The sequence below is a fragment of the Anabas testudineus genome, chromosome 7 (assembly GCF_900324465.2).
Source record: "Anabas testudineus chromosome 7, fAnaTes1.2, whole genome shotgun sequence".
NCBI lineage: Eukaryota > Metazoa > Chordata > Actinopteri > Anabantiformes > Anabantidae > Anabas > Anabas testudineus.
Window position 1 is genome coordinate 918,791 of NC_046616.1, and position 26,208 is coordinate 944,998.

The following is a 26,208-nucleotide window of genomic DNA, read 5'->3' on the forward strand; positions in this document are numbered from 1 at the left end:
GTCTGTATTAACAGCACTAACTGATGAGTCATGATAAATTAGCTGACTAATCCTCTCTCTACTGCTAAGGAATACCGAGACAGGAAAAAGGAGAACCAGGAGCGTCTGGCAGAGGACACAGAGGCCAATGAGGCGACAGACGCCCCCCTCCCTCCGCACAGCACCCCCAGGGAGCGTCTGTGGCGAGCCTTCGAGAACCCCCACACCTCCACCATGGCGCTTGTCTTCTATTATGTCACCGGCTTCTTCATCGCTGTCTCCGTCATCGCCAACGTGGTGGAGACGGTGCCCTGCCGGCCCCCTAAAGGCAGAGTCAAAGATCTTCCCTGTGGGGAGAAATACCAGCTGGCCTTCTTCTGCATGGACACGGCCTGCGTGCTCATCTTCACCTTCGAGTATCTGATGCGTCTGTTTGCTGCACCGAGCCGCTGCAAGTTCATGCGCTCGGTGATGTCGGTGATCGACGTGGTGGCCATCATGCCCTACTACATTGGCCTGGTGATGCCTGAGAACGAGGACGTGAGCGGCGCCTTCGTCACCCTGCGGGTTTTCCGCGTCTTCCGGATCTTCAAGTTCTCACGTCACTCTCAGGGTTTGAGGATTTTGGGCTACACCCTGAAGAGCTGTGCCTCCGAGCTTGGCTTTCTGCTCTTCTCCCTCACCATGGCCATCATCATCTTCGCCACCGTCATGTTCTACGCCGAGAAGGGCACCAAGGGCTCCACCTTCACCTCCATCCCGGCCTCCTTCTGGTACACCATCGTCACCATGACAACACTGGGGTGAGTTAACATCAGTTTCATGCTGTGATGTTTGACACTGAATAGATCTTATTTTTGCTACTGATGACTGTACTGCTGGTAATGTCATCACCATGGCAACAAGTGTGTTTTCTTTGTTGTAATGATCCTGCTCCGCATCGGGACACGGATACGTCCTCATTATTATTACTGAGGAGCAGAGTTTTACTTTCCACCATGAAAAGAGATGAAGTGTGAACAAACATGTGCATGTGTGTGTTTTGCTTCCCACTCGTTGCTTCCCGAGTACGGTGGTGTATCTTCACCCTATTGCCGCCCACACGCTCCCTGCTGCCGTGTGGATGGGAGAGCGCATGTGTTAGTGTGTGTGAGGATGGTGTGTTCACCCTGCAGCTCTCCAGCACCGATCTATTATCTGCCGTTCAAAGAGCCTTTGGAAACATCAGAAAAAGCTCCGACTGCACAACCATAATGTGTTCAACATGCGCACACACTCTTTACGTCTCCTCTCTATACGAGTTCTACTCCTACCTGTCTGTGAATGAAGACGTGTTCTACCAGTTCAAAGGTGTGAATGGGGAAAGTGTGAATGACTGAAACATGCAGTGAACTCTAGTAAAGCAACAGCATCAAACTGTACAGAGAGAAACAGACGTCGCCTTGTTTTACTGACTGAATAAAGAGGGTTGGTACTGATCCAACTGCTGCCTCCACAGCATGGGGGTCTCCCTCAGTCTGGTTCAGTTATCCCAGTATCCATTGTTGGGTTTTAGTCCTTAATACAAACAAACCACGATGTGTGTAAATGAAGTCCCACATCTTAACGGGGCTGTTTGGAAATGTGAGTTTTTACACTTGGAGCTGTGTTTGTGTTCGGTACTGAGGTGCAGAGTCGGGAAGTTCATGCTCAGCATCTTTTCTCTGCCACCATTGAATTTAAAGTTTCAGCTGTCTTAACCTTTTACGTACCGGCTCTTTCCCTTAACTCCACACATGCTGCAGTTTTACAGATGAACTGTGCTGTGATTTTTACCACATCCTCCTTCGTACTATACAACAGGAAACTTTGTCTCCTCTCCTTTCAATCTGCTGGTCCATTAGTTATCAGCAGGGAGAGGTCCGGCTCTAAATGGATTCTCCAGGCAGCAAAACCCAACCCAGGCTTTTACACCCCCCCACCCCCCCCCACCCCCTCCCTCCTCCTCCTCACCTCTTTCTGCTCTGTTCCTCTGTTTCCTCCTTGGTAGTGTCCCCCTGTTTATCCTCACCTCTTCTCTTTCTAGTATCAAAAGGAGGTTTTGCTTCTAGATCACAGTAGAAATGAAACAAATACTTTCCTGTCATGTCTTCCCAGAGAATTTGATCTTTGTTGTTGCAGATGCTGCTGCAGGTTTTTACCTGGTCTGATCTACTAAATTACTCATTTGACTTATCGTGAACATGAACATCAAATTTAGACCTATTGAACTGCTGAGGGTGTTGACTTTGATTAATGTTACATCATGTGCTAATGCAGCTTTGAGTAGTCACTGTTTTAAAAAGCTATGAATTATTGAAGGATGCCTGCTCCATTCTCGATGGCGGGTGTTGGCTGCAGAGGAAGAAGCCACAAAGCCACTTCCTCGTTTAAAAAGAAAAAAGCAGACTGTGCTGGCTCCACACACAGGACCAGGTCTGAACACCAGGGGTTTACAGAGAGCACAAGAACCACAATATGCTTTGTTTTGTGCCCTGTGACAGTTCTTGGTTTTAGTTTAAAGCCAGTATCAGGAACAGGCAGAGGTGACAGAGTCCCTGTTTACAGGATGTTTTTAAGGTCCACAGTGGTGATCTGACCACATACTGTATCTGCTGTAGTGTCGATACTGATGAATCCTGATACGTCCCCAAAAGACGTCACAGGAAATTGAGCAATCAATGCAGGACGCGGTGGTAGTTTTGGTAAAGTGCATCTTGGGGTGTTAAAGCACTGCTCCACAAAAATTTGAATCTGCTGACTGCAACATCTTCTTTTTAGTAGCTGTATGTGACCGAGTTCACTCTGTTCCTATGGTAAAAAGCTCCAGTTATGACTTCAGGTAACAGGTTCAGTGAGGGAGCTTAACAATGTTAATTACACGATTAATTACCCTGCGTGATATGAAATGTTCCTGTTGCATCACATCCACTAACATTCAACATACTGCTCCTTGTCAGGACGCTTTAGGACACGTTTCCACTAAACTGCACCTTGCTGCATGTTTTGGTGCAGAGTCCTCGATGGATCTAAAATAGGAACTGGTTGTTTCACATTTTTCTCTTTTTAGAAAGTTACAGAAATGTATGTTTGGTCCTAATCAGGACATGAGTCCCTTAAAATAACCCGACGGGCTTCAGGAGCAGAGACTGAAGGTTTTCATTTAATTTAGAACCCAGTGGTCAGTGAAAAGCAGCTGTGGACACCTTACCTGTGCTGTTTCCTGCACAGGTAAGGTGCAATTCCTTCCTGAAAATGAAGCAAACTAAATGTAGATTGATGAAACAGGTAATTAAATAAGTTATCGACTGTCCAGGAAAAAGGAAATCGATCTAAAAAGTGAATTTCTAATCATGGAAAAAACATCAGTTTGTAGTTTGGTTTTAATGGAGAGTTTCAGTGTCATGTTTTTTGAATGTTGGTAGTAAACGTTTTAGAGCATCGTGATCAACTTTCAGAACTTTTACTGAGCTCAAACCATCTTCTTCTGGTTTCGCTTTCCGTTGTTCTCTCACCTTTGCTCATTTGTTTCTCTTTGTTCTGTTTGTTATCATAGTTTTTCATCATGCTGCGTTTATTGCTTTGCTCCTGTGTTTCATCACTCTGCAAATAAACTGGAAGTGAAATCATAAACCTATTGCAGCTCCTCCAGAAGCAATATATGTGAGGGGAAACCTAATCTACTGGAGCTCATTGAGAGAGCTGCTGCCAGCAAAACATGTTGACTTTTTGTATCTGGCCTTCATGGAATCCTAAAGTTCCTTCAGGCGGTCGGATTAAAAAATGTTCAGTTCAACAATTAATAGTTAATTTCACAGGGGAAATCTTTGATTTATCAGATGAAGTTCTCTTAATGCCGACGATCTAAAACATGATCTGAAAAATACGAGGACTGTGCAGATTTTTTAAGCACATTCAGAAACACAAAGTTGGTGAATGTTGTTGCTTCTGGCAGTTTGTTGGAGGAGCTACTTACACTAGAAGGTGGATTTACAGCTGCCTCCTACTCAGCAGTTATAAGATGAGAGAGCCCTGTAATTTCCTAAAACAGCTGCTCAGGGAAGTTTTTAACCTAGAGCAGAAGATTCTGCATTTGCTGGGGACTATTTTCAGCACAGTTGGTGCCTTTGTGAGTACAGCAGTGTTGGCAGATTGTGACTGTTTGACTAAATGAGAGAAGTTTATTGTGGGCTTAAACTAATCTGTTTGCCAGCTTGTTGAACACATACAGATACTAAGTGATTGGTGAAGCGGAGAAGGAGAATACGTGGGTACTTCACTGGTTTATCGTGCCAGTTGTTACTGCTACTGGACCTTTTGGCCGTAGATTCAAATATGTTTCAGTGACACGAGTCTGATGCCTGTAAAGATGTTAGTTTAGGAGCAATATATGAAGGTGTGCCTGTGCAGGTTGGTAGGGTAGCGTTTCAGATACGTTGCCTGTAAACAAAGTCTGATCATATTCCAATTCTGACTCAAAAATAAACTGAACCAAATAAGATATGCAGAGAATAAATGTTAGTATGGTAATTGTCCAGGTTCTATGGTCCAAACTGGCAACACTAACTACAATGTGTGCAGCTTGTACTGGGCCCAGTAGGGACCTGGACCTTGATCTTCTGTTGAGTTTGTTGTTAGCTTGTTCACTCTTCTGTGAACAAATCAAAGAAGTGACCAAGTCTTAACATGTTCATCTAAAATACACGGACTAGTGCACAGGCGCGAGCCGTACTGCAGCTGATTACACTTGTTCTCTTCCTTATGATGTCTTTTCTGTATTTTTTTTTTCTTGCATTATTTTTTGTGAAACAATTTCCCTGTGCGATTAATAAATTTTCTTTTAATCTTGAATTTGTTTGTAAAACAGATCTAACTAACACCCAAGAGGCTCAGTATTTTCACTAACTGCACGTTTCAGTCGTAGTGTTTCTTGACATGACCTGAGGATCTATCCAAAATTAGAACTGTGGTTGTAGTAGTGACCAATCATTTGGTTTTTATTGGCAAGACGATCTCAGAAGTGTCCAACAAAAAGTTAATTGAAAATCCAAACCTATGGAGAGACCGAGTTCAGTGTCCTGTCTTTGTGAATAGGGAGTTCATGGTGCTGCTGCAGAGCACTTTAACATCCAACATTATTTATAAGAACAAGTGGGGAAGCAGCCATTTCCTCTGAGGAACAGGATGTATATGAGCCTGAGAGCGATATCAGCAGCAGCCTTATAAAGCAGCCTGGATGGAATTATAGACCATCACAACGCATGGCTCACATAATAAGAGAGAGATATGGAGGAGTAAAATGTGAAAGAGGAAGGAACAGAGACGGAGGGGTAGAAAAAAGATGAGTGGATATAAAAAGAAAAGGCAAAATCTAATCAGAGTGATGCAGAGAGGACGAGATGATCCGATGCTGCAACATTAGTTTATTAGCTTCATTTCCTGTCTGGACACTAACTGACACGGAGTGGCCCCTGAGGTCCTCGGGCCCTCACATACCTGTTGAGAACTCGGTCATGGAGATTGAGCTGTAATGGGACTGTTTCTGATCAGTTTATCCATCCAGCCTCTTCTCCCTGAAGACGTAAACTGCTGAAGCTTTGTTAAACCTGTGCTGCAGCTGCACGTTGTACTGAAGAACGAGGAGCACAGCTCATCATCATCTGACCTGCACACTGACGTTAGCGTTAGTTTGTCCAACGAGCTGCAGGAGCAGATGGGGGTTCATGTTCACACAGTCAGATAAGCAGACATGAGCTGGACGCCATCAAGTCTGTAGCAGCAGTGACTGTGGCTCTGAGACCACAGTGTTTCTCTAACCTTAACCAGGTGATATAAGAATCTAAACAACTATAAAACCATTAAATAACAAAAAACAGATGAGATGTTTGAGCAGGAGGTGGGAACATTTCAATATTTTTGATTTTCAGCGACCATACATCTAAACCTGCCCTCAAGAGACAAATATAAATCCCTTTTTGCAATTAAAACAGCTGCTCGACATGATTTTACTCTTACTTTCTAAATTGGAGAATCGGGTGAGAGTGGACATGACTCTTTGCTTTTTTTTCCTCCTTTGTGAAAGAAATGGAATAATAGCAACATGTCGAATGCTCCTGGAGCTGATTGTGGTGTCTGTGCTGCTCCTGTTTATTCACTGTATAATAAAAAAGAGGGAAAGTAGTTCCTCTTTAAGGAACTGCAGCGCACACAAACAGACCAATCAGCAGGTGATTAACTTGATAAATGTTGGACTGTGGATGGAAACTGCTGCAGAGATGAAAGTGAGTCTCTGCCAGTTAACTGAAGAAGAAGAATTCTAACATCGTCTCCTAACGACTTTAGCGCTTCGATTTTTATCTTGTAGACCAGAAACTCTCATTACGCTGTTTGTACAAGCGTCCCTGTCTACCACCCTACATGAACACAGTCAGCCTTGAAGAGATTAATGAGCTTGAATTCTCAAAGTCAGGTGTTTACTGTGTGCTGCAGCGACGGGCCGTGAAACCTTCCACACACCAAAGCAGCGTCGCAATACAACAGTTCTCAGGTTAATTTGTAGCTTAGTTTTGACTGCTGTGTAAAATGGGTGAACTGTCCCTTTAAGGAGTCAAACTGTTTATCGGTTAAAGACACAATGAAACGGTTCCAACGTGTCACTTTTACTGCCAACGTGCCTTTAGGCAAGGCACTGTAATGCTGACTGCTGCACTGGCAAATAAGGGCGACTGAAGAGAAGGAGATAAATAGTGTGTGTGTGTGTGTGTGTGTGTGTGTGTGTGTGTGCGTGTGTGTGTGCATTAAAAGAGACATTTCATCACCTCCATCACCTTACTAAAGCTTCTCCGTGGAGAAATCGTCCACTCTTCTTTACTTTTTTAAAATGTGGCCGAGCTGGAACTGAACCAGGTTTTGATGGAGAAGGAGAGTGAGGGTCATGTGGGGTCATGTGGGGTTGTGCGATCAGCAGGTCGCAGTTTTGCTGATCTGTGACTCTACATCTATCCTCTCCTCCTCTGATGGACTGAGGACTCCACCACAGATCCATAACTGTGGAAATCAGGACGTCCGAGGGCCACAGTGTGATCAATAACCTGTAATGAGTCTCTGATCTGTCGCTGTACAGTGGGTCTACACGGGAGGTTGGGAGTGTAAATGACTCTTTTAGGGCAGGTCCAGAACCACGGCTGTGTCGGACCTGTTTCCAGTGTGAGAACGGTAACGAGTGAAGGAGGCTCGGATCAGTAATCTGAGCGTTTCTCACCATCAGCGGTGATTACGTTTGATAATTTGTTGTTTGGACTGTTGAAACTTGTCACGTTCAGCTTCAGCTCGGTCTCATTTGGATTCAGGTCTTTACTCTCGTGCACTTCTTTTGTCACCTGACCTCTGTTCATGGACGTGTTTTCTTTTCAGTTTAAATTGTAGAAAAGCAAAATAACTGAACACAGAATGTTCTGCTAAAACCACTAAATGTGGTTTGTTACGTCCACCAGAGTCCAGCTCTGCTGTTGGTTAATATGAATTCACATAGTGCAGCGTGTGTGTGAGGTGACCTTTGACCCCCTCAGTCTCTATCGTTGGTAACAACAGAACAGCATGATTTCTTTTACGCTGACCTTTCTGAACTTCACTGAACAAGAAGTGAAATGAAAAGGCCTTTTTGTCTTTACCTGAGGCATGATGGGAACGTGAGTCCAGACTCTTCTTGTGTTGTGTAACAGGTCACGGTTGTATAACACAGGACTACGACATTTACCAAGGCCCAAGTCGTTATGTAGTATGCTAATTACCAGGTTGTTGTAGGTATCAGCGTATGCTAATCGAGGCATTATGGTCCCACTGAGGTGCACGCTGCAGGACGTGCTCAGAAATGATTTATTCAGACAGATTAGAGGTTCTGCTGTGTCCAAACCAGAGATACGAGGACAGAACGTTGGACTTGATGTTTCCTCAGAGACCAGTAATTATCATGCTCCAATGATTCGGTGAGGACTCGAGTGGACAGAACATTTATACAGTGAGCACAGCTCTGACACTGAACCAGTTGGTTGGGAACAATTCTACTTTTCTTTAACTGACATTTACATTTAGTCGTTAAGGCAGAGTCACTGTAAGGAGGTCCAGTCTCCCCCATGGAGGACGGCAATGTGACCAGTACTAATTCAAAAATCGATTATATCCACAGAGGATTTGTGGAATAAGAACTAACTGATTATACTCATAAACCTCATAGTTAACATAACTAGTTCTGTCTTCAGCTCTGTGTCACTTCACTTCACTTCACTTCAGTTCTGAACTGAACTAATATTTAACATGACGCGGTTCTGTCTATCTGTCTGATCTTTAATGTGGAAACATTTAAACATCAAAAATTAATAAATTCTACCTCCAATCTGCCAAAGAACCATATTTAAACCTTAAACATGTCTGGATTAAAGAAAACATATTAAACTTGATCAGACTGAGCTCTGCAGCAACAGCAGGAATTTAAATGACTGTTTTTGCCATTTTTAGCTCAAAGTCAGTGACCTTTTTGTGTGTGTGTGTGTGTGTGTGTAATGATGTTCATCTTTATTCATATAATAATCATCTTTCTTCCACCTGCTTCACATTCAGACCACAGTCTGCTGCTCTCACACGCATCTTAACTTAATAATGAACTAAAGACACTTTTACACTCTTTTACAAAGTTACCTGCACACTTGTCATTATGACCAGTTTTTTAATTTGAAATAACCGTATTGTTTCATGATCCTGTTTATTTAAGTTCCACCACTGACAAAGCTTCTTCTGTTAAATACAAACACGTCTCTAGGACATGATGCTTCACTGCAGTCCTGCCTAAAGTCTTTTTTTTTTTTCTCCAGCATGGTTTAAATTCTACATCTAATGTGACCATTGACATGTATCTTCTCTTATCCTGATCTGAAACCGGAACGTGTGCAGGTTGTGGAGACTGGAGGTAGATCTGTAGAAGTAAAGGAGACTGAAGCTGGACGGATTCAAATAAGACGTGTGACACAGACAAGTAGGAAAAAAGCAGTGTTCACTTTCACTGATGTACATGTGGACACAGCAGAGCTGCTGTCCGGATCCAGATTTATGTCGATTTTTGTTTTTGCACACACGACATCACAACACGACATCACAACACGACATCACAACACGACATCACAACACGACATCACAACACGACGGTGACGGTCTGGAGCAGACCAGAGGACACACACGTTCTGCCCTTCAACAAGAATTACCAGGAACTTACTGCAAAATGTAATTAAGGATTTGATTCTTTACTTTTACCCTGAGACACACACACACACACACACACACACACACACACACAGCAGTTACATGCGTTTTTTTAAGGTAATTTCAGTGCATGTAATCGGATTAAAGCAGTTTGATGTGTGAAGTTCTGGGACAGATGGTCTCTGACACAGTCACCAGCACATTGGTCTGGATATGGAGGTCGAGCTGGTTAATAAACACCAGCCTGTGTTAAAATAAAAACTAATATTCAAATGATGTTATGTTAGTCGTGATCCTGCTGGGATTAAAGACCAGTCCTGCTGTGATTGGTCTAGATTGAAGCCGATTCTCCACCTGAAATCTTCTAATATCGAACTGTCGCCTGCTGGGATTTGAGAGGTGAATTCTCTAAAGCTGCTCTTCAGACCTGATCTGTGTTTTATTAAAACTCTCACAGAGTGTGTTGTAGTTCAATGGCTGCAGGAAATAAAACCAGGAACATTAAAGTGATCAAAAGGGTTCATCAGGGTTCAGCGTCCATTATAAAATGATTTATAGGGTCAATGTTCTGATTAAAGGTTTATACAGTATATGGAATGAAACTATTTCAAACTATTTAAAACTTCACTCCTGACATTTAAACTGAGACATGGAAACGTATTACACTGATTTTCTGTCCATCATATAAACCTTACAACTGCAGAACTTGTCTGAATCATCATGTTTTCTTCAGAAATCCAGTGAAACCTGTCTGTAAGCAGCTCATCCAGCTGATACAGGTCATACAGGACCTAATACAGGTCACAACAGGTTCAAGCTGTGATTGTCCAAATGTTGCGTAATATAATAAATATTTGAGACCTTTGTTACTGATCATGTACATTTTTCATTTTTCTTCTTTTGCTCAGTTTAAAGCAAAGAAGAACTGATTATGTACCAACTCTCAAAGTGTTTCAGTTCAGTAAAATCATAACTTCTAGATGAATAGGACTCGGTCCACGGTATCCTCCATGAATAGTTATCACTCATAGATCTACCTCTCCGCTGTCTGTCTCTCTCTGCCTGCCTGTCTGTCTGTCTCTCTCTGTCTGTCTCTCTCTCTCTCTCTCTCTCTCTCTCTCTCTGCCTGTCTGTCTCTCTCTGTCTGTCTGTGTTCTTCTACCATCGACTCGTGTTTCTGGTGAAAACGAGATCTGGACTCAGAGGACCAGTTAGGACAGAACAGAGCAAATTAAATCCCAGAACTCTCTCTGCCTGTCTCTCTCTCTCTCTCTGCCTGTCTGTCTCTCTCTCTGCCTGTCTGTCTCTCTCTGCCTCTCATGGACTGTTGCTGTTGTTGAGCTGAAGCTGTTCACCTGAGATCTGAGTCCCACCTGTTTAACTCCAGCACCTGACGACCAATCACAGGGCAGCATCCTCAGCACAGACCAAAGCGTTTGTCCCAGTTTAGTGGACTCTGCAGGGACCGTCTATCTGTCCACTCCTCCCCCTCCTTCTCCCTTCCCCTCCATCTTTTTCAACTTCGTCTTGGCTTCAGTTCATTTTGCCTCCATCCCTCCTTCTACTCCTCTCAGCTCCTCCTTCCTTCCATCCCTCCTTCCACTCCTCTCAGCTCCTCCTTCCTTCCATCCCTCCTTCCACTCCTCTCAGCTCCTCCTTCCTTCCATCCCTCCTTCCACTCCTCTCAGCTCCTCCTTCCTTCCATCCCTCCTTCCACTCCTCTCAGCTCCTCCTTCCTTCCATCCCTCCTTCCACTCCTCTCAGCTCCTCCTTCCTTCCATCCTTCCTTCCACTACTCTCAGCTCCTCCCTCCTCCTCTGAGTCTGAGGTTGGACCATCGAGGTCACCTGGTCCCAGTCTGAAGAGTCTGTGTAGTCCTCCAGCTGTCAGTGTTCTTTTAAAATGAGAACAGAACTATAATGTAGTTTTTCTATTTTTCACTAAAGTCCTTTTGGTAAAACAGAACAATTAGAAGTCGTCTGTTCTCGTCGTGTTGGTTTTAACGACTTTACACCGAGCAGGAAATTCTCGGCAGCGTTTGAGGATGAACTTTGACACTACTGTGGTTTTATTCTTGGTCATTTTCCAGCTGCACGTTTTATCATTTTCATTCATTTTAACGTAGTTTATCGCCTTGATGCAGACGACACTCAGGAAACAGGTCTGCCGTGGGAACCTGCATCAAACTTTAGTTTACTTAATCGATTAACATCTGATTAACATCTAATGTGCTGAGAAACTGTCTTCACACCTTCGTTGTTGTTTTTAATTCCATTTTAGGCAAAATTTTAATTTTCTCCTTTTTCACATTATAAGGTTTTGAAATCCCTTCTACATCCTTTCCTTTTCTCCTCTCCTGTTTCCTCATGTCCTTCCTTCCTCCTCTTTAAGATTGATTTAATAAGTATTTCTTCCTCTTCCTTCCTAACCTTTAACCTTTTCTGCTCTCCTTATGTCCTTATGTTATTAAATCTGTCCCTCCCTTCATCCCATTTCTCCGCCCTGTCTTCCTCCCTTACCGTCCTCCCCTCCTCTCCCTCTCCTGACCCTAATTGCTGCAGCTGCTCGTCTGGCCGAGCGAGCTTCAGATAAACAGGGAAAAAAAGAGCGAGTGCAGCGTGAAGGAGGAGAGAACTTTTCCTCTCATCAATTATTTCCTCTCAGCGTCTGAGTGCTCCATCCTCTTCCTCCGTCCTCCTCCTCCCTCTCTTCTCTCCACTCTCCTTTCCTCTGCTCTGTCGCTCCTTGTCTCGTCCTACACTCTTTTCTTTCACCCTTTTCCTCGTCTTATCGTTCTTTCTTCTTCTTTCCCACTAATTCTTCTTTCCTGTTTTCCTTCTTCCTTCTTTACTTTCTCTGTTCCTCTGTTCGTTTGTCTTCCTCCTGTCATCCTCCTCCTCATCCCTTCTTCCTTTGATCTTTATATCTCTCCTTTCCTTATTTCCTCTTTTTCCTACTCTCTTCTTCTACTAATCCGTCTCTCTCCTCCACCTCTTCTAGTTTTTATAAATCCATCTCTTCATTTTCTGTTCTTTCTCCTCTCTTTCCTTCCATCCTTCTTTACTTTCTTTCGTACTTCTCCTTTTCCTTTCTCCGTGTCCTCCCTCTCTCCTCTGCTCTTCATCTCTCCTCTTCTTCGTGTGACTATATCTGAAACATTAACAAGACATCATGTGATATTTAAGCTCACACACAGATGGATCATTTCTGCCACGTGTGTGTGTGAAGTAAAAATAAACACAGAATTGTGGATTATGCAAAATGAACAAATAAAAGACATCAGAGAGGCTGTGAAACAACGTGAGCCTCCTCCCAGCGACAGAGGAGTTAACAACAAAGAGATAGAGGGAGGGGAGGTGAGGACGCGCTACTGTAGAAGGGAAAGAGCGTGGGAGATGTAAATACAGGAGAAAATTAGTGGGAGGGAAACGGGAAGAGAGAGAAGAAACAACACCAGCTGATTTTATCAACTGAGGCCAGAACCGAGTGTGTGGTGGGTTTTCTTCATTCGTTGGGATCTATCCAATAAACAACTCTCCATAACTCCTACTTTATATGTTGTCACTCCATTAAAGGGTTATTATCAGTTTGTCAGCAGTAGGCTGTTCTCACCTTCAGCATCATGGTTACAATAATAAACCAGACATAACTGCACCGTCGAACATTCACCCTTGACCTTCTCCTTATAAGACATCACACTGATATGCATCTTCTGGTCTCCTGGTAGGTGCAGTTTACACCAGATCACCCACAGTTAGCTAAATTATAGTTATAGGCTAGACAGTAATGGATTATTAGAGTACTACTGTAGGTCTGTGTCCTGTAGACAGACTTCATCAACACCTTAATAAAGACAGTACATAAAGATTATATAACGTATGCCTTATTGATGAAAACACTTTCCTTCAACAGCCTGTGGGGGCCGTTCCATCTGTCTTAGGGCTCTTAGTTCTTCCCGTCACTGAAGCTGGTGCTTTATGACCCCGGATGGATGTTTATCCATTTTACATTTAAACACAATCGACTCGGTAAAGTGTGATAGAAGGGCAGGGGTCTGAAAACTGTCTGGAGCAACCGTATATCAGCAGGGTGTGTGTGTGCTCGGCTTTTTAAAGATCACTGTGGGTTTTTGACTCCTTGTAATCAGAAATAGAAAAGGGATAGAAAACAAGAAGACAGAGAATGAATAATTATCAGTTTTACCACAGCATAAGCACAGCATGAAGTTGACCTCCGTATGAACTAGAAGCTGTACAGAACTGTCCTAAGTGGTTGATCACAGGTGATGATACACTAGTTAACAAAGGGAGTTGTGGGGGATGTGAACGTCTCACTGTGTATTTACAAGCTGAAAAACTGGTTCATTCTCTTCTCAGGATGTGGGAACACTTCAAACTGTACCTGAATGAATTTCTTCCTTGAGCAGTTACTGCACACTGGCTCCAGTGAACCTCGCACAGTTCTCAGCTCTAAAGCTGGAGAGTCTCACCAACTCTGTCTCCTCAAAATGATCTTCTTATGCAACTAAACTGGAATTAAGTCTTCGTAGTGAATGGAATCGTACTTATGTTGCGATGCAGCGTATTGAAGATTGACTGAAGCTGCAGGTACAGAATAGAAGTCACGGGGAGGGGGTGGATGGAGGGTGTATAATGTGCAGCACTGACAAACGGCAGAATCGAGTTTGAGCCCTGTGTCAGGTTGGGTTTAGGCAACAAAAGCACTTTGTTTAGAGTTTTGAGAAAGTTTCAGTTTAAATTGTAACAGAGACGTGTGTGAAGGATTTTTACTTTATTAAACCAGTCTCCAGTCAGTGCTGTGAGTGTCCGAACCCAAGAAGAAAATGTTGAACTGCAAGATCAGATATTTTAGCAGAAAAGAAAATGTTAAATAATTTGACAAAGACGTGGCCTGTAAAACTGAACATGTGATCATGAGCAGAATGTTCCAAACAAAAAGGTTTGTGATTAGGATGATGGGTTTATTCTTGTCAATTGGTGAAAGAGCTCAGTGTAAAACATAAACAGTATCACACACGCACACACGCACACACACGCTTTCATTGTTATTTTAGGAACAATCTGTCTTCAGAGTTTTATTTTTAGAACGTTTGGAGTCTATTATTAGCCCTGCAAAGCTTCCTGCTCACGTCAGATTGATGCACAGAACATATTTATATTCCAGGTTCGATTGTCTGTGGAGCAGATGAACCAGAGTCATTCCATCATCCTGTTGTGTCAGACAGAGTTTCATAGTCATAGCTGCTGTTGTAAATATGGGTTATGCTCTTGGTCATGTGCAAACTGAGAATACTGGCTGATGCTGACATGCAGCAGGTTTGTGGTCAGAAGTACCTCAGGTCCATTATCATGTCTAATGATTTACTAACATCCAATGGTTATATTGGCAGCAATCTCATCTCCTGTCTGTACTGTATGCTGATTCATCCTCTGTGCTGATATGAACAATCAGGGCAGTGTCATCAGCATACAGGTGGAGGTTTATTTTTGGCCGCTCACCTAAGATCAGTTTAAAGCTGTTAGAGACTTTGTTGTTTACACTGAACCACTGAAGTGAAACTGGACTAAACTCAGGAACAGTGAAGATGTTTGTTTCATCTGTGACGTGTAACTGCCTGGTCCTGCTCGTATATTAGTGGGTGCATGCAGAACAGTGATAAGCTGCTTTCAGGTGTAGTGTTGTTGCACAAAGATGTAAAACACAAACTGGAGAGAAGTAAGAAAACTGTATGTGTGAATCTACTGTACATAATGATAATGATAATACGTCTCCTGGGAGCCGGCCTGGGTTCTGCAGGTCTAGCAGCTGATGCTAACTGATGCCATATGTAAACAATGCTGTAACCATAGTAACAGATGCTTCTGACACAGTCACCCAACAGTTCCCACACTAATGAGAGAATGAGAATGATCCCAGTAAGTCCACGTCTCGCCGTTGCTGCAGGAACTGAACAGCACAGCAGGAGAGGGTTCAGCTACAGACCCTTCAGACTCTCGTCAGTAAACAAACCTCTTCACAGCTGCTGAAACACGTTTGCACTTTAAATCACCTATTAGTTAGATATTTATTCTAACAGTTAAAGGGACAGAGAGATTTCCACGTGGACAAACCAACATCTGGTAACACGGCTGAAAGCTGAAACCTGGAGCTGGAGAGACCGACACCTCTCACATTAGCAGTAAGGCTTTGAGAACAGGAGTTCTGAACTCGTTTCCTGTAATTAGATCAAAGTGAGAACTTTTTGTTTGTGAGTATCTGGACGTGACGTCACAGCCGTCATCACTGTCAGAGTTTGATGTGCAGTAATCCAAGTGTTTGAACCTAAATAAAACCTGAACCTGATCTGATGCTGAAAATAAACTCTCTCTATTTTTAACTCTTTTCTTTTTATTGTACCTCGGCTGCTTTTCCACTTGCAGAAGTTTCTGCTGTCTCTCGTTTTCCTTGTTGCTTAGTTTCTAGTGGTTTCATCATTGGACTTTTGAAAAAACTTCATCATTACTGTTCATTTCACTGCCACCTCTGTCTTTGACACACCTCATTTTATTACTCTTCACTCATTTCTTTTATCCTTACTGACAGATGTGAAGGGTTTTTGTTAGTTTCTTTTCGTTTTCCTTTATTCAGAGCAGAGAGCTTCAGTTACAACTGAAATCCAAATGAAAGACATGAAGTTCTGCTTTAGGATGTTGTTTAAATCTGTGGTATCATCTTTGGATTTGTGTGGTCACCACTGCTCTCGGGTTCATGGCTGTATTTTAGGATGTGTCAGTCAGTGTGGGAGTGACAGCAGCTTGCAGCCCTGCCTTGTTATTTTGGACATGGTTGGTGCGACTCTCACATCACGTGGTGTGTAAATCTATGATCTGCAGCGTCTTTTAGAAACGTGACTTTATGTACGATATGAAATGGGAAGGAGGATTTAGGAGGAGAAGAATAAAAGAAAATCAGAAACAAGGGGTAAAATGGAAAAAAGAAGGAGAACATGGTGGAGAAACGAGACAGAGAGGCAGGATTTCAGTTTAAATAGTCAGATCTCCTTCACCAGAGGAGGAGAAAACATGGAACAACCATCCCTCCTCCTGCAACTTTCATCATCCCTCCATCAATTAAACATGGCCGTGTATTACACTGGAGGAGGAGAGGAGGAGAAGGAAAAGGCAATGAAGAGGCCGGGAGGAGAGGAAAGGGGAAAAGGAGGTGGAGGAGGAGAGAAGCTTTAGGAAGAGGAGAGCCAGAAAAGGTGAGTGAAAGGAAGGGAGGGGGGAAGGAAGATGAGAAGGAGGAGAGAAAGAGGAGGAGAGCAGGGAGGCTTTTAGCAGGCTGCTGTAACCCAGAATAGAAGTTTTCAAAAAGGAAAACAAACTGAGCTGAGGATCAAACCCGTCCGGTCGATACCGGTGTCCTTCTGAAGAACGAACCCAACTCAAACAGTTTGAAGTCGGAGAGGAGCTTTCAATTTCCAATATTCCACACCCTTCACAGCTTTCCCTGAAGCTCTGTGACAGATTTAAAGCTAAGACACCAGCGTTTCTTCTCCTTTCAATCCACTTACAGATACCTGATGGTCATTTTTAGAAATCCTCCCGGGCTTTTCCTGTGTGTTTGGTACACAGCTGGAGTCGGGACACGGTTAGCTTAGCATAAAGACTGCAAACATGCACTTGGTGTTTCTGGTTAATATCTATTCTTTAAATCTGCAGAAAAGTTTGAAACAACTGAAACAGATCAAAAAATATTCACATACAAAGACTAAAATGAAAAGTAAAGTAGATTTATCTGCTCGACCTGTAATAAGAACTCCATTAATCTACAATCCACTGATTCTAAAGAGACTTCCTGGCCACATAAAGTTGAACTAAACAACCAGAAACTTGAGGTGACTTTAGTTTTTCCTGTTTTAACCTGTGTATCTGATTCTCTGAATCTTTCTCCTCTGATCGGAGGGATCACCCTGTAGCTTCATTGTCCTTCCTGCTCTCCTCTCTAAACTAATTACCATTGGCTGTCTGTCCCTCTATTAGATTGTGATTGGCTGGCTCCCCATTACAGGTGGGAGATAAGGATCGGTCGGTGTGTTCGATTGGCTGACTCAGCACTAATGGATTCCTATCTGCCCCAATCGGGGGAGACCAGACGACCGTCTCTGTGTCTGTCCAGTGGATGTTGTGTGTTTTTTAATTCGGAGTCGTCTCCTTCACCTCCTCAGATGTTGCATTCACTCTTATCTCATCCGGATTCATCTGTTTCTGTCTCTCTACTCGTCTCCGTCTGTTTCTTGGTGTGGTTGCTCGGTGCAGGATGACATAATGCCGATCATGAAATATTTAACGTACTGAGAGCGGCTCAGAATAACTGGGCTGACCCGGGCCTCGTGAGAGTTCCCCCTTTTGTTAAACCTTTATTTATTACAACGGCCGGCTGGGGGGTCGGATGCCTTGCTCAGAGGTTTGTCAGCAGGATTTGGAGCAGTCTGTCTGCTGAGGAGATGTTTGTACAAGCCGCAAAGATGATGAATGTTTCAATCCATTCAGCCTTTTTCAGTTCTTTCTGTTGGGTCGTGCTCTGGATGTGGACGTGTCTCAACACAATGTTTCAGGTACAAAGGCCACAGATGCTGCAGACACCACAGGCAAAGAAGAGAAGAAGAAAACAGGTGATTAATAAGAAATGAGAGAACAGGCTGAGTTAAGGCCCAGAAAACCAGAGGAAGGTCAGAGTCCAGGCGCTAGGAGGAACACCAAGAACAGACAAGGTCCTCGAGTTCAAGCTCAACGTTCAGAACTCGAGAGGAGTGGTCACAGAGGGAGGGCTGGAAAACGGCAGCCTGATATGTAGTGAGGAAAGAACCTGATGGAGATGGAGCCTCGTTAGTCAGAATGAATCCAGGTGGGTTTGTGTGTAACTGGGAGCAGAGAGCAGGTGATCTAGGACAGAACTGGGACTGTCGAGCTCCAACTCCGAGGTTCAACCTGGCTTCTCGTCATGTTCACACGACTTTCACTTTGCATTGAACCCCTACAGTATTTCAATCCCGTCCTTCTTTCTCCCACTTTGTCTCTCTTGATGCCTTTGTGTTCTTCTCTCCTTCTCCTCTTTCCTCCTCTGCCCTCCCTCAGCCTCCTCCATCCCTCCTTCCCAGCTTCTCCTCTTCCTTCTTTCTTCTCTGGCTTCGTGTCAAGCTACCACTCGATGCGTTGTCCTGCTCTCTCCTCCTGCTGCAGGACGGAGACTTGGCTCCAGCCGCTGCAGATAATGACCCAAGAGAAAGAGGAGGAGGGAGAAATGGGAGATGGGAAGAGGGATAGAGGAGAGAAGAGAGAGGGCACGAGAGGGAGAGGAAGTGTACAGAGGGAGGGAGTGATGAAGAGAGAACGTTCTGCTCCCTCTCTTCCTGCTAACAAGCTACAAGCATCTAATGCTGCCGTCCATTATTTAACATTAGCACACACACACACACACACACACACACACACACACACACACACACACACACTCTCGGTTTAATCACCTCTCCACAGTCACAACCTCCAACATTTTAAAGACTAACTCAGCTCCGAGCTGGAAGGTTTCACTTCAGTGACCTCTGCTGGGAAAACGTGTGCTCCGATCTCCTCTGTAGAGTTAGTTTGTAGTTCAATAACAAACTTCAAACTTCAATCAAACTTCAGCTGTAATTTACTTGAGACTGTGGAACAACTGCCCAGTTAATATTATGGGATTAGCTCCAGTTCAGTGGGTTAGCGATGGCTCCGTGTACTGGTTCAGATATGAGCAGTGTGTACTTTATAGTACATATGCAGTAACGGGTAGAGTTTAGATATTTTTCAGTGAACAAATCTCACAAAGAATCAATAACATCAAGAAGTTCAGAAAGATTTTAGCAGCACAAAGATTAAACACATTAGTTTGTTCAAAGTTTGTTTGTAGTTAGACAAGTCTGCGTCATCACATTACTGTACACACACGTACACACACACACACACACAACAGCAACATCATTAAAGATAATTTAGTGTCCATTAAAGGTGCATTGTGTGTAATGTTTGGCTGTAGACTGAAGGCGGCTGCAGATTTACTGCTGCTCCCTGACAATAAAACCACAAACAGCAGGAGTGTGTTGTTGTTGTTGTTGTTGCTGTTGTTGTTGCTGTTGCTGTTGTTGTTGCTGTTGTTGTTGCTGTTGTTGTTGCTGTTGCTGTTGTTGTTGTTGTTGTTGTTGTTGTTGTTGTTGTTGTTGTTGTTGTTGTTGTTGTTGTTGTTGTTGTTGTTGTTGTTGTTGTTGTTGTTGTTGTTGTTGTTGTTGTTGTTGTTGTTGTTGTTGTTGTTGTTGTTGTTGTTGTTGTTGTTGTTGTTGTTGTTGTTGTTGCTGTTGTGTCCGTTCAGAACGTCTCTTTCTTTGTTTTACATTCAATCTTTTCACTCTGTGTTGGATTCTATTTAAGACCAAACACAGAAAACAAGCAACAAAACTGAGGTCCTAGTGTTTTGTGTCCTCTCCAGAGTCAGATTCAAGATTCAAGATTCAAAAAACTTTATTGATCCCAGAAGGAAATTGTTTTGCCTCATTACCGTTGTTCTCAAAACAGACAGAAAGAAAAGGAACCAGAACCAGGAAAGATCCAACACCAACATAAATACACAATAACATCAATACCGAAAAACTCAATATATATACAGAATACGTAAATAGATAAATGAAATTGGGTCAATATATTCACAGCAAGTATATGAGTTTATTTATAATGAGTCAAATCACAGCAAAAATGATCTCAAGGTTAAGATCTTACAGAACTACGTAGAGAACCCAACAGATCCTCGATCTCTCTGTACTGATTTATTTAATTCATTGAATCAAGTGGTTCAGAAATGTTCTCAGATTGGTTCCTCACTGAAATGACGTGAATCCAGTGGTGTACCGAGGTTCACTGTCGTCACAGCTGATGATGTTGCTCATCAGGTGGTTCTACCTGTTGAATCCAACAGCACAGAGAGAACTGCGTCTCCAAAAAGTTACAGTGGAACTTTACAGCCCATAAAGTCCCAGATCCCCAAACTGCAGACTGAGGCTGATGTTCCAGCTGCACTGAGAGCGACACAGCTGTCACTGCTTCACTCATTGACATTTATATGTAGATTTACATTGGGAGCGGCTGCAGCTCTGTCTTCTGCTACAGCACGAGGTGAAAATGTCTGACTGTGTCCATCTGTTTTTAAGTTAATGCTCTGAACTGTTCTGTTCAGTTCTAGTTGGAGAGTTCTGTACATGGAACCCGAGTCGACAGCTGTTGCTTTCAGGTGAAACCGATGAATCTAAGCTGAACTAAGAAACTAACATTAAAACCTGTTCAGTGAAGAGGACGTTTTCATCTTTCAAACTCTGATGAGACTGAGAAGCATCTTGAATAACGCTGTGGTGAGATAACAGCTGTAAGATGAGAGTGAACATGTGTCAGGAGCGATATTTAGGTTGAGCTGAGGTTCCAGCACAGATTCACGACTCAGATGAGGCTGTTTGACGCCTCTGTCGATTCTTTTCAGCAATTACAGAGGACTTCTGTTGCTTCTGTTATCTCCATTGATCCGCTCCCAGCTGCCAGTTCTGCTCCCCGTTGAGGATTCTTGAGGTTCACAAGAACTGACTTGAGAAATGTCAGCTCCCAGTACGTGGACCTTCAGCAAATCACTGCTCAAGATACTGTCTCTGCCATGGAAATGCAGAAACATATGAAAAGGAAGGCGACTCATTCAAAGCCACACTGACATTTTACAAATCGTCTGGTGGTACCAGCACCACACAGTCGACACCAAGGAAAACTGTTCAGCTCAGTGATCCCACGATGGTGGAATGAGCTGCAGAACTCTGCACGCTCAGTGACCTCACTTTAATATTTAAAACACTGATGAAAACAGAACTCTTCATCATCTTCCTTTGCACAAAAAATGTCATTCTCAAAAAACATTTCTACTCTTTCGTTCTCACATCTCTTGAAACAGAAACACTTTTTTAACAGCACTTTGTTCTGATGTTGTTTCTCCTTGACTTAGATTTTGTTTGCTTGCCTTGTTCCTCACTTGTAAGTCGCTTTGGATAAAAGCGTCTGATAAATGACTAAATGTAAAATTTAAACTGAAAATGTGAAAATCAACTATCCACAGGTCTCAGTCAGTGCTTGGTTTAGTTCTCCACTGTTCTTACAGAACAGTGGAGAACTGAACCCAGACCCAACCTGACCCAACAGAGGCGCTGGAGGATTGTGGATGTTTGAACGTTTGACAGAGGAAGTGGTTGAACTTTGTTCACTTACTACACTGCTAGCAGCTATTTTCAAAAGCAGCAGTGAATATTTGTGCTGGCATTGATGGATGATTATAAGAAAATGGGCTCCACAACCCTCATAGATCTGGACCCCTGACCTGAGACTGGTTTGTCTCTCTGATTGTTTTACGTCTCTTTGTGTTTTTAACTTCTTTCTTTTATGTGATGACCTGACACAAAACTAGAATTATGAACTTTAAAAGGAGGTTCTAGCCCAGGACCTGACGTGTACTGTGCAGTAGTGTAGTATATGGTATATAGAGTTACATTCCAGGTTTGTAAGCACCGAGCAGATTCAGTATAAAACTCTATGCAGGGTGACGCTGCACAGCCTTGAAATTAACTTCATGGTTTAAGAGAAAAAAGTAAATTACCTCACAGATATGAGCATTAACTCCGTCGACTGGGTCGCGGCCTTATTTTGTGAAGCACTGAGACATAATCCACTGCAGCAGGTACATGAGCAGGGAGCTGCAGTCTATTACCTGGATATCTGATTTACTGTCACACTCTGCAGTGATTTGCATATTTGAATATAACGAGTTTAATTCCACAGTGACACAGACCTGTTCTTTCACACATTAAATAATTTACTCACCATGAAAATGATTCATATGGGCATCAACAGCAGAGTGATTTAATGATGGTAGGATTCAGGTTTAGGTTTTAGGACTTTCTAAAACAGTACTTCAGGGGCCTCAACAGAAACTGAGCTCTGGGATTCATTCCCAGATATCAGCCAGCTGAGCCTCAGTGTTGGAGGAACTCTGTAGAGTTGTGATCAGTCTGCAGGTGAGAGATGCTGTGTGAGACACCTGTGTGCTGGATGTTCAGTGGCTGTAAGATGAACCTCTAAAGCATCAGTAGTAGCTGATGCAGCTAATGTAAGATGTACACTGGTACCAGTCGTAGCCATCTTTTAGTATGTACAGGAAAAGGTAAATCCCTCAGTCTGGAGGTGGGTTTTCCAGCACATACACTATGAGCTGTGCGACCCTGACAGGTAGCAGACCTCTCTCTGTGAGTTCATCTTTAGTACCTTTGTTACCATCGGGAGAATCACAGAATTTGTTTTGTAGCTTTGGTGACGCTGCGCCCTCCAGGAAAGGAAATGTGTTTGGGATGTGGTCCCCCTGACCCCAACTGTTCCATTCAGAAGAACCTTAATCTGTTCTTAAACCACTTCCCTGGAACAGAGGGACGTGCAGATGGAGCTGACTGAGGTGCAGTGATTCTTTCTACAGTCTCCAGCAGCTCCCACACTCACAGTTCTACAGGGGTTTGGACGAGTCCAGATTTCCCCAGACGAGGCAACGTGCCAACATAATGCTCTAGTTTCTTGGCTCCATATACAGGCAGTGCTGTGCACAGGGTTAGCCACTAAGATCTGATAAAAATAGTTCTTATCTATCAACTTCATAGAGTGAAGTTAGGACCAATCAGATGCCTCCGTCTTTCTACCTGTGATGGATAAAACTGAACAGCTGTTTTAAACCTTTTCCTCCTGTGGTCCAGACTGACTGACGCTCACCGTCCACCTGAAAGTGACTGTGAAGTACAGAAATAAACACCGATTTAAATCTGGATCAACTGTGCTTGATGCTGCTGCAGATATATTTAATCCTCATAACAAAACCCTACAGTAATTATGTCCTCAGCTGAGGTGAAGGTATTAGGAAACCATAAAATAGAGCATCACTGGAGCTGGAGACAGAACGTTGGCTTTTGGAACGGTGCTGCTCAGTGGTTTGTTCAGTAAAATGTGGATCAGTGCAGCTGTAGAGTGTTTTCTGTTCTGTGTGTCTGAGGAGAGTCTCACAAACCCTCCTGGCCTTCTGCCCACTATCTAATCTCCTCCTTTTCCTCGTCTCACTATCTGTGATTTATGGCTCTGTACAATGAAAGGTGAAGGCCGCACGAGGCAACAGATAGAAAGCTGTGTGTGTGTGTGTGTGTGTGTGTGTGTGTGTGTGTGTGTGTGTTTGCAGCTTTACAGCAGGATATGATGAGATCTCGTACAGCCTTTAAAACCTCAGAGATCAGCATCTGCTCCATCTCTCTATTTGTTCTGTAGTGTTTAAAGTTCATCAGCCGAAGGAAACAAAGGTTTGAATTGAAGTCGTAAAGATTTCAGTTTGCTTTTCTCCTTCGGGTAACATCAGATATAAGATGTAGTGTCCAAGTATTGAGACGTTTTAGGTTTTGTAGTGACCTCATACTGGGAGTGGATCAATCATCTTGTCTTAATTTAATAAGATGTTTTTTTGCATTTTTTATTTATTGATTACTTGATTTCCAGAGTAACTTAATTTCTGCAAAGTGAAGTTTGAGTATTGATCAGTTTGCTGATGAGATGTGTATGAAAAGTGCCACATGAATGAAATTTAAAGAGATGAAAACATCAGATCTGTGCAGCGTCTGTAATCGTCCTCACACTAATAAAGCAAACTAGCCGACATGTCAGATCGTATTTCCCGCATGTTTTTTTTTTTGACTGCAGCTCTTTTAATGACATCATCTTGGTGAATCCTGTTCTTCTGCTGTGGTTTAACGACGAGAATTAGTGAAGCTGCACCAGCTGTTTGTCTCCATCAACCCATATCTCCGTCAGCTCTTATTCACACAACAGGAGAAGATGGAAACAAGGTGTCAGTCAACTCTCAATGGCTTTAGACATTTTAAAGTCAGTGTGTGTGTGTGTGTGTGTGTGTGTGTGTGTGTGTGTGTGTGTGTGTGTGTGTGTGTGGTCAGGAACCTCCTGGTTGTAGCTTCAGTATAAACACTGACTGAGCTGAAATCTACAAATGCCAAAGTGTTGAAAACCCTCAAACTATTCTCTCAGAACGGCTTCAGTTCAGTTTCTATCACAGCTAATGACAAGTGGAAGGTTGTCGTTCATTAGCTGAGCTTTGTTCAGCTTCCATCTCTACAGACGATCACGTCATTGTCACAGCTTGGACGATGTGTCTGTAAACCTTTATACTCCTGTTTTACTGTTTCCAAGCTAAATAATTAACTCTCGGGTCTTAACCGATGACATTAAATGGATTTAACAGGTTTGTCAACTGTCTCGATCATCCTGCAGGTACGGTGACATGGTTCCCAACACCATCGCAGGGAAGATCTTCGGCTCCATCTGCTCCCTCAGCGGCGTGCTGGTGATCGCGCTGCCGGTCCCTGTCATCGTGTCCAACTTCAGCCGCATCTACCACCAGAACCAGAGAGCGGACAAGATGCGAGCGCAGCAGGTTGGATTCTGACAGTTTTCTCACATACAGAACATATCGGCTCTGTGTAGCGGCAGCAACAAGTTCAGCAACATCAACAATTTCCAGAATCTCACTTGGCAGCGTTGGTGTTATTACATGTTGGTGAACTGTTAGATCCTCAGTGTGTCTAATAAAAACCAGACTGGAGCACACGTTCTCTTCAGGAAGACACTCAGCGTAGTGAGCATTCACATATGAAGTGAAAGTTTAATAGTTATCGTATGTTCTCACCTAAACACGCTCAACCAGCCGCTGCCTGAACAATCAGTGTGTTTACCTGAACTCAACCAACCAGGTTACAGTCGTGTAGATTAAACACGTGACCAGGTTTCTAATCAGTGTCGAACACGAGCCACGTGCATAACAAAGGCTGCAGATACTCACCACTCGCTGACAATCACATTACTCTTCTGCTGCATGTTTACTCAGATTTCCAGTAACCCGGCTTCTTGAGTTCAGGTAAACTTGTTCCCTGTGTACATGTCCGTCATTATTTCTGTACTTTAATCATGTGACTGAACTGAGGCTGGAACTCATCATGTACAGAGAACAACTGTCCAGTCTCCCACTAACTAGTCATTTTTAAACGCAGCCTTTTGGTCCGACACACTTCTCAGTCAAAACAAACAGAGTTTACTTGAACACTTTGGAGTTGTGTTGCATAAAGAAAGGGACACAAATCAAATATCAAATATTCTCTTATTTCCTACTACAACATGTTGCTCACTACATTTAATAAGTCCAATAGTAATCCCAATACTTTATGTGAAGCCCCTTGGATATTCTTCTGTTCTGTGTTTCATATTATTCTGCTCTAATATTACATTCTGCTGCCACAATCATATAATTTCCCAGTAGAATTAATGGTTTGATCTTCCTTCATATTAAATTCTCTCCTCTTGATCTTTTGTTGTATTTTGATGTTTTTACTGTATCACACATTAATATTGTCTTAAATAACACAACACACATCTCTAGAAAACCTTGGAGGATCTGCAGAAGGCAGCACACGAACAGAGCAAAAATTCACATCTTACACGGACGCAACTTAACACGACTCATAATATTAAAACTAATCAGATATAATGAGGTGGAGTCTGTCTCAGTTTATATTCTTCACCTGAGAGGTGTTGAGTTTAGACAAAGACAAAGATGAAGTCTGACAGGATTCACTTTAAACTTATTGTTCCCATACATACACTGCCTGCCTCTGTGTGTGTGTGTGTGTGTGTGTGTGTGTGTGTGTGTGTGTGTGTGTGTGTGTGTGTGTGTGTGTGTGTGTGTGTGTGTGTGTGTGTGTGTGTGTGTGTGTGTGAGAGAGAGATATGCTGACGATGCTGTTTTCGTGTG

The 26,208-nt window shown here is 43.1% G+C and overlaps 1 protein-coding gene across 2 annotated transcripts in view; it reads left to right on the plus strand.

Annotated features, from left to right (window-relative positions):
- The window catches only part of kcnd1 (potassium voltage-gated channel, Shal-related subfamily, member 1), a 48,626-nt gene that overhangs the window by 13,266 nt on the left and 9,152 nt on the right, over positions 1-26,208 (plus strand). For both annotated transcript variants that reach the window (XM_026368961.2, XM_026368962.2), the window contains exons 5-6: positions 70-782; positions 24,675-24,837. In XM_026368961.2, coding sequence (XP_026224746.1) covers positions 70-782; positions 24,675-24,837 — 876 coding nt within the window. The remainder of the gene's footprint in view (positions 1-69; positions 783-24,674; positions 24,838-26,208) is intronic.